Source organism: Micrasema longulum, unplaced genomic scaffold (assembly GCF_059751315.1).
Source record: "Micrasema longulum isolate JH-2025_06_02 unplaced genomic scaffold, ASM5975131v1 h1tg001429l, whole genome shotgun sequence".
Lineage (NCBI taxonomy): Eukaryota > Metazoa > Arthropoda > Insecta > Trichoptera > Brachycentridae > Micrasema > Micrasema longulum.
Genome location: NW_028278615.1, coordinates 34,863 through 45,362, shown reverse-complemented (window position 1 = coordinate 45,362; position 10,500 = coordinate 34,863). Strand labels below are relative to the sequence as shown.

Sequence of the window (10,500 nt, the reverse complement as noted above, 5' to 3'; positions counted from 1 at the left end):
CGCGCAGTGTAAAAAAGTAAAATCTTATATTTTAATCACTAATTTTGAAAATTAGGAATAATTTTGTAGCGTAGTTTAAAAAAGAAATGATTAGTTTTGGAATATACTTTTTGCCTCCCAGACTCCGGGCCACCTAAGTTGGCAATCCTATTCTTGACTTGTGCGGCTATTGCGATTCTGTGGAAATAAACACGGTAGAAAGAAACAAAATTCACTTGTGAATATAATTTATTAGCAATAAGCATATTTTACCCTCCAATAACTATAATTGTGTAATTACATAACAAGGCATTTGCAAAAAAAGTATAATATGTAGTTCCATTATCCTATATACAGTCCTATTATATCCAGTTCAGTATCACTTGCGGCAATAATACTTAGGGGGTATTACGTCATTATGTAGTACGGTAGTCACTTATTGTGCTGTCCACTTCCACTAGCAGCATAGCAGTACTGTGGCATCTCACGGCTACTTACTCTCACAATATTCATTTCAAAACATGGTCTCGTTATTCGTTTAAAAATATTTTTAAATGTTAAAAATGTGACCGAATAGAAATAACAAGAACACGGTTGTAATATCAGAGTAGTTCCTACATAATATAAACTGTTCTCACAAATCACAATGCAATAAGATTCACGATATCAAATTATGAATTTAAACTGGAAGGAATCAAAAGTGAAATATATTTAGTACCTAAAATGTTACTACATAATATATGTAGGATAGAGTTGAAAATTTCCTTAAATAATACTACAATGTACATGATATAAATATGTGATCACGATGAGAGTTTAAGTAAATATATACACATAAATATAAACGTAACTGAGACATTGACAATGTCCAATATTTGCAAAGCACTCCATCTTCGATAATACATATAACTCCATCATTCTCGATAACAATTGTTTGAAATTGACTAAAATAGAATACAGCAAATAATTTAACTCGTCACATGAAGAGATTTAACAATAAATAATGTTTCCGACGATACAACGGCACGAAGACGAGAGGGGGGATCCGTCTAATGATACTCGGGAATCTCGAACTTGACATCGAGGTGAGCCTCCTTGGCCAGCGTTATGATGTCGGAGAGTTGCACGGCTAGAGTGGCCGCCTCGTCCAGGTCGTCCCGCGGCAGGATGCGGAGCCCGGAGTCGGAGATCAGTTTCTTGGCCTCGTTCACCATCGTCCCCTGGAACGTCAAGCAGATAATGTGGCAATGACAACCTGCCGGTAGTACGGCGGTGGGTAGTGATTCTTAATGTTCAATTGGTAGCCTGCGCATTTCTTGCGAGTCAGACTTGCTTAGGAGAGTACTAAAATATGGATATCTTTCTTACAATATATCATCATCATGCCCTGGGAACTGCATCCGTACACCAATCGCAGCGTATCTTGCTCATTTTTTATTGTTACATTAAGGAAAGATGATCAGTCTTACACTTCAGGTGCCAGTCCAGGGACTATGAAATATTCTAATGTAAAAACACCTTTTTTAAAATAAATATTTCACGTCGACCATGTCGGGAATCCAACCCGAGACCTATCGCACGGTAGGCAAATGCGCTGAATACTACTCCACGAGGCCGGCATATCTTTTAAATCTAGTTTTAACATCTAGTGAAATTTTTTTATATTGCATCTATCTTAAACGGTGTAAATTTTATCCCAATGTGTTATATATTTTAATGGATAAATTGAATAATAAAATCGCACAGTCAGTGATCTGTCTGAATAGGGTCAAATGATTTATTTATTAAGGGATAATTAAAATCTGTACCTCAGAGGCAGACGGATGCAAATCCAGAATTTGATGAAATGACATTTCGATTTTCGTATCCAGTTAATGATCATGTCCATTGATTTTGAAGAAAGTTAAGTCTCATAATGAAAGAACCAATGTATTAAGATACTAAACATACAAATAAATGTTTTGAATTATTATAAATCACTTAGAGAAAGTAGATTCTTTACGCTATTGTTGAACATTTGACGTTTGGATTTGCATCCGTCTGCCTCTGAGGTATAGAAATGTCTTTGTTGATTTACATCTAATTGAATGACTAAAAGAAAATGGTCCCAAAATTGAAATATTTGGGTAAACCATAAAAACGCAAACATTTCATGACATTAAAAAATATTCAAAAATGAAATAAACTCTAACTTAACTTTTTTAAATAAACTCGTGCGGTCTCAAAAAATAAAGCTATTTTTGACTATTCGTAAATGCCGAAACAATCAACATTATAATGTTTGAAAATGTACAGTCATTTCAATAAGAGGGAATCCACAAAATACTGTATTCTCGAGTGACAAAAACAATTGGTTTATTTAAAGAACGGGGCAAGTCTACAGCAACAGAGCGAAGCATTACCAACCTGCAAACGGCAGATGATGGGAATCTTCAGGTTCAGCTCCTTGGTGGCCTGGATGATTCCTTCGGCGATGACGTCGCAACGCATGATTCCACCGAAAATGTTGACCAGGATGGCCTGTACCTTAGGGTCTGAGCTGATTATCTTGAACGCTTCCTAAAACAGGAGTACATGAAAAGTTCATTGGTGCTGCGCAGTTTTTTACTATATTATCTAAGCATTAACAAAAAATACTAACTATGACACTCGACCATAGGCAAATGGGTATCTAAATGACCTTTTGTTTTTCTTATAAGAATTTGCAAGGCTCTAGATTATCCAGCAGAGCTGAGATTTTTACTTACAGAACCTTCAAGTTTAATAATTATAATTTGTAAAACACATTATCATTTACAATAACAATTAAGTCCCAGCAAAATAACATTGGAAATATAATACATAATTTTATGCAAAATAAATTGAATAACTTGACAATGGTGTATTAAGAAATCAAAACTATCAAGCAGATTCTTTTTATCTAGAACTCAATACCAACATTAATATTAAGAAAAATAAAATAACATTTTATGCATTTAGGAGAGACTTAAGTCTCTACGTCTAAATTTAAACTTATGAAATGAAAACTAAAAAAGTATATTTATTAACATTCAATAAAAAAAAAATTCAGATAATATAAGACAAAAATATTAGAAAATAAAAAGAAAATATTTTTACTTTAATGTACCTGTATTTTTTTTTTTTTAACTACCTATATTTGAAAATGTAAAATAGGAAACAGAATTTTTGGTAATGGGAAATTAACTAAATTTCTAAATTTATGAACTCGGAGACGTAGTAACATGTTAAAAAACATCTGTTATTGCATTATGGAACACGGTACTAACATAGACAGCTTTGGCAGAAGCGCCGCCACCCACATCCAGGAAGTTGGCGGGTTTGCCCCCGTGCAGCGAGATGATGTCCATGGTGGCCATGGCGAGTCCCGCTCCGTTGACCATGCAGCCGATGCTGCCGTCCAGGGCGATGTAGTTCAGGTCAAACTTGGCGGCGTCCACCTCTTTAGGGTCCTCCTGAGTAGTGTCGCGCAGGGCAAACAGCTCCTTCTGCCGGAACTCGGCGTTGTCGTCGAATCGAAGTTTGGCGTCCAGACTGAAGACTGGAGAATGTAAAATACATTATTTCGCGTAACTGGAATAACTTCTCGATAGTTCAATGGGATGAGTCACCGATACTGATATTTTACTTCAATCTAAAATATCTTAATAAAGATATTTTACTTATTTATTTTATTCCATCAACGAAACAATCATTTATACAAAGAGGGCCCGTATGCATGGCAATAAAAATATATAATAAGCTCCCCAATAAAATTAAGGAAATAAATTGTGTTAAAAAATTTGCAGGTGTGTTAAAAGTATTTCTAATCAATAAATGTTTCTATAATATAAATGAATATTTGGAAGGGAGTGATAAGTCCACCAATTCACCGTGTATTTCTTTGTTATTAATTTGTATGTATGACATTGTATATTACGGTTAATGAAGATTTTTTTATTATTATTATTTTTACTAATTCAACAGATACGTATACACACAATTTGAAGATATTCATCGATACAATTCCAGGTGCATATTTGCATATAGTCTTAAATTTTATAATTATTACAGAATTACATGGAATATATAAAATTTATTAGACATTAAAGTTTTTTTTTATATTTATTTATTATATCAGATCGGATTGTGGTCCTGTGGCTAGTGTCTCGGACTCACGGACCAAAGTTCCGTGGTTCGAATCCCACTTTACCCGAACTTGATTCCATTTTCTAATAGTGAGTTATTTACAACTCGTTGAAAATGGCCCTCAAAATTAAATATTTGGGTAAATCATAAGAACGCAAATATTTCTTTTTTAATAATAAAAAAAATATATAAAGGTACAAAATTAAAATTCAAGCATTTCATGGTATGACAAGTCAACATGTACGTCCAATAAATATGTATCTAATAAATTATTATTATAAAAAAAAAATTGAGTATCGAATTACATTATCTATCTATATCAAAGGCAATGTTCGTATGTGTGTCCTCGATAGACTGAATAACTACTGGACCGATTTACGTGCGTTTTTTAGCAAAATGTAGATCTTTGCCACAAGCATATTTATGGCTATTAAAATCTTCAATTTATTAAGTAGAAAAAAGTTGGGAAAGTAAATGTTTTTTTATCTATCACCAGGGATGCATTCGACAAGAATACAATAATAAAAAATTGGGAAGATGTCATTTTTAGTGCATAAAAAAGGTTGTTTTTGAATGTTTACAAACAACCTTAGTTTTTTATGGATCCCAATCAGATTATGTCTTTAAATTCCTTATAATTTCTGCCCATTTATTTCTTTTTACTGGATTTTTAGTAATATTGGAATAATATCAACTAACATTTGATAAATTTTTAAAAATCGCATTCCTAATTTTTTTCTTTTTTCCTTTATTAGGACCTTCTACCAAAACATGATAACATTGGCGAAAAACAAGTTACATTAATTTACAATAAACATAAGAACAAGAATAACAATATAGACACAAACAATAGACAAAATGAGAAGAGCGGAGTTTGACATTTGCAAAAAGAATTCTATTGAATGATTCGGGTTGTGGTCCTGTGGCTAATGTCTCGGAACTACGGACCTTTGGTCCTACTCTACCCCAACTTGATTCCAATTATCTAATAGTGAGTTATTTACAACTCGTTGGAAATGGCCCTCAAAATTAAATATTTGGGTAAATCATAAGAACGCAAATATTTCTTTTATTAAAAAAAAAAAAAATGTTTGAAAATTAATTATTTAAGTTTTGGAATTCAACCATAAACAAGCACCTAGGTACCTACTTAAATTAAATATTTGAAAATGAACTATTTTAGCTTCTAAAATTTAATCATAAACAAGTACCTAGATACCTACTTACCAATGAAAAGTTACAACATCTTTTTTACGTTTATCCGAACGGTTTTCACTAAAGAATTAAAAACTCTATAAATTGAGAATTACTAAAATTAATGTTTACTTAATAATGTTTAATCTTAAGAAGAAATGCGGTCAATACAACTTTTTTTGAAAAATGCAAAACGTTCCAGAAAATACAATAAATAAAAATCAATACAGAAAATTTTATTGTGATACTCTATCTAAAAAACTAACCTATATCGGTTCAGTTTTGAGGTGCGGAAAACGGGACAAGGAATGTATGTAACTCCTGGGAATACAACGTTTTTTTGTTTGATTAATAAATAATAATATTTACAGTGAACCACTAAGAAATTTTACAAAATAATCCAAATATGTTTAATCATTTTAGAAATTTGTCCGTGTGCGGGTTGGCGCATTCAAATACAATACACAAAATCTTAGTTGGGATTCCAAATAAGGCCAGGAGGAAATATTGAAGTATTTTCCCCACTACCTATTAAACTTCATGGTTTCCCAATCCGAAGTGTAAGTGTTTATCTTGCCTTGATTAACATTCTCTGTACTTGGTGTACCAATAGTGTAGTGTAAATAGTATGTCTTCCTGGTAGTTGTAATATTTAAGCACTCACAGTCTCCTGTCATGGCATCCTCGGCGTAAGGATTAATCTCCACCAAGAGAGCGTCCTTCTCCACAAACAGTTTGTACATCTTCACTAGCATATCGGCCGTCTGCTCTTTCCTCTCCCCGAGTCCCACCTGTTGATGGGTGATGATATATTATTCAGTCACATTGATAATATAAACAAACCATTTATCCATAACAAGGTCACTCTTATCATATTGATGTGGACATTGAACATTACTACACATGTGGTTACATACAGCTGACATTGTGAACCCTAACTTCGTAAAAACCCATCAATAATGATTCAATAGTAAAATGTTGATTTACTTATAAAAATAAATTACTCAATCAATACTTATACGAAACATTTGATGTTAGATTGACTAGTCCAGAAAAGTAATTAAATTTCCAGGATAGAGTATTTTTCACGTTAAATGATTTTATTTTTCAGTTTCCAGAATTCAATACCCGGGGGATCCCGGTAGTTGCAGGACTTCTTCAGAGCTTAACCCTTTATAGGGCACCTAGAACAAAGTGGTACATATAGAACACCAGAATTGAGGTATTTACATACATAATAACCTACACTTCCACTCAGGTTTTTTAAATGCTACTACTACTACTACCATCACGCCATTTCCTCGTAGGGGTAGGCAGATAGAATGGACCGCCACACACGTCTATCCTGGCATACATTCCTAGCTTCTTCCACATTCATACATCTTGTCATACATGCCCTTCGGTTCTGTCTGCTTTTGACATGACCAGACTTAAGATTTTGGTTTATCTGATCATGCCGCGTCTTCCTCGGTTGTCCTTATCTCACGTTACCGTTCATTTCCGCTATATATACTTGTTTTACCATTCTTTCGTTGTCCATTCGTTCTACGTGACCAAACCATCTCAGAGACCCTTTTTTAAATATTTTTTTTAATCAAATGCAATAATTTTTTTAAATCAAATGCAATAGGTTTATTATCTTTAAAAATAACATATTTTATTAGATTTGCTAGACGTAAATCAAATATGTGCCCTATAAAGGGTAAGAAATTTATATTTAGTGTTCAGGCATTGTAATATTTGTTTAGTAAATTAGAGGTATAGGAACTAGTTAGAAGCTTAGATGTATGACAGTTGACAACTAAAATAAAAGTATACGATCAACCAAATAAAGCATTTTTAATTATTAATTATTTATAAAAAAATTCAATCTTTTCTAATCTAAGACGAAGGTAATTATTATTAACCGTTTTTTGGTGAAAGTGTTTTCGTAGAAAACATAGCATGTCTTTTGTGTCATAAGTGTGCTGTATTTGATGTCATAAATGTTTTGTATATAAGAGGCTAAATAGCCGGAAGGAGAGAAAACTTTCAGCTTCAACGCTTGTGAGCGGTATAGACTTTAGGGCATTAAATTAACATTTTAAATACTTGCCCAAGCAGCAATTGCAAAGAAATATTAAGAACTGGTGGAGAAATCTCATCATTGTTCTGTGCAGGACGTCTAGATGCTGCAGATCCAGGTACAACGGGATCTCGGTATGCAGAGATCGGAAGTCCTATGCGCAAGTGTACATTCTGTAGTTACATACCTAAATATTACGAATATATATAAGAAAGAATTACCTTCTCAGCTACACACTCGGCTTGCTGTCTGGTGATACCTTGAACGATGTCGATAGGTTCGTACAAGATGGCCGTGGGGTTGTCACGAGCCACGTCCTCGATGTTCACTCCGCCCTCGGACGATGCGATGATCACGGGTCCCTAATAAACGAGCCAATTGTTTCCTTAATATTGAAAGTCACAGAATCGAATATGTGAACGGAAAGACTGGAAGCGATACTAACAGAGAAAGCTCTCTCCATCATGATGGCAAAGTAGAATTCTCGTCGCGGGAACTTCCTTTCGGTGACCATGACTTTCTGGCACAGTCGGCCCGCGGCTCCCGTCTGCTTTGTGACCAGGAGTTGCCCCAACATCTGCCCCGACAGAGTGGCCGCATCCTCGGAACTGGAATACACACAGACACACTTATTTCTGTTGACATGATCTATTTTGCGACAAAACAGACAATTCGCAAACATTAGAAACTCAATTCTTGACATAAATAAACTAAAATCAATACCGCTTTAAATATCTGTATTTATCTGACTTAATCCTTCAAAGATACACAGATTTATCTACTCGCCTACCAAAATTAAAAAGCGCCCCTTTAAATTACCGGTATCCCCTAGTACGTCTTTATTTTGTTCCGCGTATGTTGATGGTCGGCATTACATAGAAAAGTTCAATTTTTAGTTTGACGACTGGCTCGTTTGTTTCGGAGAAAATTCCTCTGGCACTTCTAAATGATATTTCTAACAAGTTTATCGCTTGTTTGTCATTAATTATTATTACATTTTTTGTCCTAGCATTAATTTTATTTATTTATATTTTATTCAATTGTGCCTGTATGTTTTATAAAGATTTGTGTTAGCCATTTTTCGAATGGACTAAGTCCGTTAATAAATAAATAAATAAGAGGGGTCGGGGTTCGAGAACCAGAACTGGTTAGGACTTTTTCAGCAATTAAGTATTTTTATATTGACTACATTTTTTTATCTGTCGATTTGGAAAATATTTTAACGGTAACTACAAGCCGTAAGCGCCATTAGTTATGGACTAAACAGTCCATTGTATTTGTTTATAAATTTGTATAAACCACTTTTTTAATTACACTTCGACCGGTTTCGAGGTTACTACCTCATCGTCAGGAATTTAACTAACTTATAATTACACGCGTTGCTATTTATATAATAAAATATTGTATGAAAGAGACAGAAAATTGAAAGAAAGCGAGAGAAAGAAGATAAAATAAATCATAACGGGGATAGTTTTAAAAAAGGACTCGAAGTTAAATTTAATTGATTATTTATTATTTGAAGTTTTTGATTAATGGCTTTACTAATTTCTAATCGTTCTAAATTATCTAAACGAAAACCATTTTTATTGACATGCAAAATTTCTACACACGTTTCTTGATTAAATCGCTTTCTTGGTCGAAGTGTAATTAAAAAAATTAAGTGGTTCATACAAATTTATAAACAAATAAGTGTAAAATGTCATACCACAAAGTGAAAAATGTTTTTGATAACAATAATACATTGTTTTTTTTTTATATAATGTACAATATTTTGTGTATTTTTTTTGTTTTACGTTTTTTGTGAAATAAAAATAACTAACGGCTTATTAGTTGATAAACATCAAATATAAAACAGACCTTATTTAGAATGTGCCTCGCAGCCTAACTGAATGAAATCTCACCGCTCGCCACCGGATTACAGTGATAACTAAATGGGCATAACTAGGTGAACCTGTGCATTTACAATACGTACTATCACATTCACAATGAAGAGGATGCATCTACTTATACCGATATAATTCTGTTCGAGTGGGATAACTGACGACACACTCACTTGGTGACCATGCGGACGCCCCCCTTCAAGCCGTTCTTGAAGTGGCCTTTGCCGCGGCCGCCCGCCAGCACCTGCGCCTTGAGCACCAGGTTGGTGGAGCGCAGATCTTGCGCGTGCCGGCCCGCCTCCTGGGCCGTGCCGGCCACGCGGAAGGCGGGCACGGGGATGCCGGCCTCGCTCAGCAGCTGGTAAGACACGTGCTCGTGCACGTTCAGCTTCCTGGCCGGCTGCACGGCGCCGTCCCGCCACCGCGACCCGCACAGAGCCTGGAGGAGTTACAACACCGGCTGATTCTCGCGCGACTGTAGAAGCTAGAGGCGTTGCCATCTCTTGCGAAATATCTTCTCGGCAAATTACGTCACTCGAGTAGCTCGAAAAATTGGCAACGAAAAAGTGACGTTTCTGAAGGTTAATGTATTTGTGCAACCTAGTGTTCGAGTTCAATTTTATTTAAAATTAGGTATCTAAAATCGATAATAAATCAGAGTTTGAACGACAAAAGTTTTCCCAGCCCGATTAATTGAAGAGCCTGTTTAAATTACAGATGTCAATAAAACATCTGACCCTGGTTATTTTGGTAATCTAGTTTCAAATCGAACAATTAATAATAGAGAAAAAACAGTTTCGATTCAAGTCTATCGAAAAAAACGTTTTTCAATGAGACTAAAATTATATTATCAAAATGTTGCGGTACATAAATGATTTTTACTCACTTTTGGTCCATTTTTAAGAACTAAAGCCTCGGCTAGCCCGACACTACGATACAGGATGGTCGCCATTTTTTTACTGATTGACAAATTGAATTTTACAAAGACAATTTTATTTGACTGATTTGACCAACCTACAGAATAAACAACGAACGATAATATGCAAAGACAATAAACAAAACTTTATTCATGGATTACAAAGTAAATACTTATTTAGGAAAGCGTTACATAACGACAGGTTATAAAGCCTGCAAATAATCCTTAGATGCCCATATTATGTTCTCAAAAAAGTTCTCCAGTGATCTTCAGAAACTTTCTTGTTCTAGAATAATTACAAATAATCAATTACCACAGTC

The 10,500-nt window shown here is 34.4% G+C and overlaps 1 protein-coding gene across 1 annotated transcript; it reads right to left on the bottom strand.

Moving 5' to 3' along the window:
• Positions 1-210: 210 nt before the first annotated feature.
• ScsbetaA (Succinyl-coenzyme A synthetase beta subunit, ADP-forming) lies at positions 211-10,229 on the bottom strand. The gene is made up of 8 exons (XM_088235724.1): positions 10,151-10,229; positions 9,438-9,703; positions 7,830-7,992; positions 7,606-7,746; positions 5,984-6,110; positions 3,267-3,538; positions 2,386-2,538; positions 211-1,199 (listed from the first exon to the last, which is right to left on the bottom strand). The coding sequence occupies exons 1-8, from the start codon at positions 10,214-10,216 to the stop codon at positions 1,029-1,031; spliced, it is 1,359 nt and encodes a 452-aa protein (XP_088091850.1). The 5' UTR covers positions 10,217-10,229; the 3' UTR covers positions 211-1,028.
• Positions 10,230-10,500: the final 271 nt, after the last annotated feature.

Bases quoted from the DNA above. Each gene is read 5' to 3' on its own strand.
- ScsbetaA (XM_088235724.1), bottom strand. From the start codon at position 10,216: ATGGCGACCATCCTGTATCGTAGTGTCGGGCTAGCCGAGGCTTTAGTT. The intron at 9,704-10,150 runs GTGAGTAAAAAT...TAACTCCTCCAG, and splicing joins TTCTTAAAAATGGACCAAAA to GCTCTGTGCGGGTCGCGGTG. The intron at 6,111-7,605 runs GTAATTCTTTCT...ACCCATCAACAG, and splicing joins CCGAGTGTGTAGCTGAGAAG to GTGGGACTCGGGGAGAGGAA.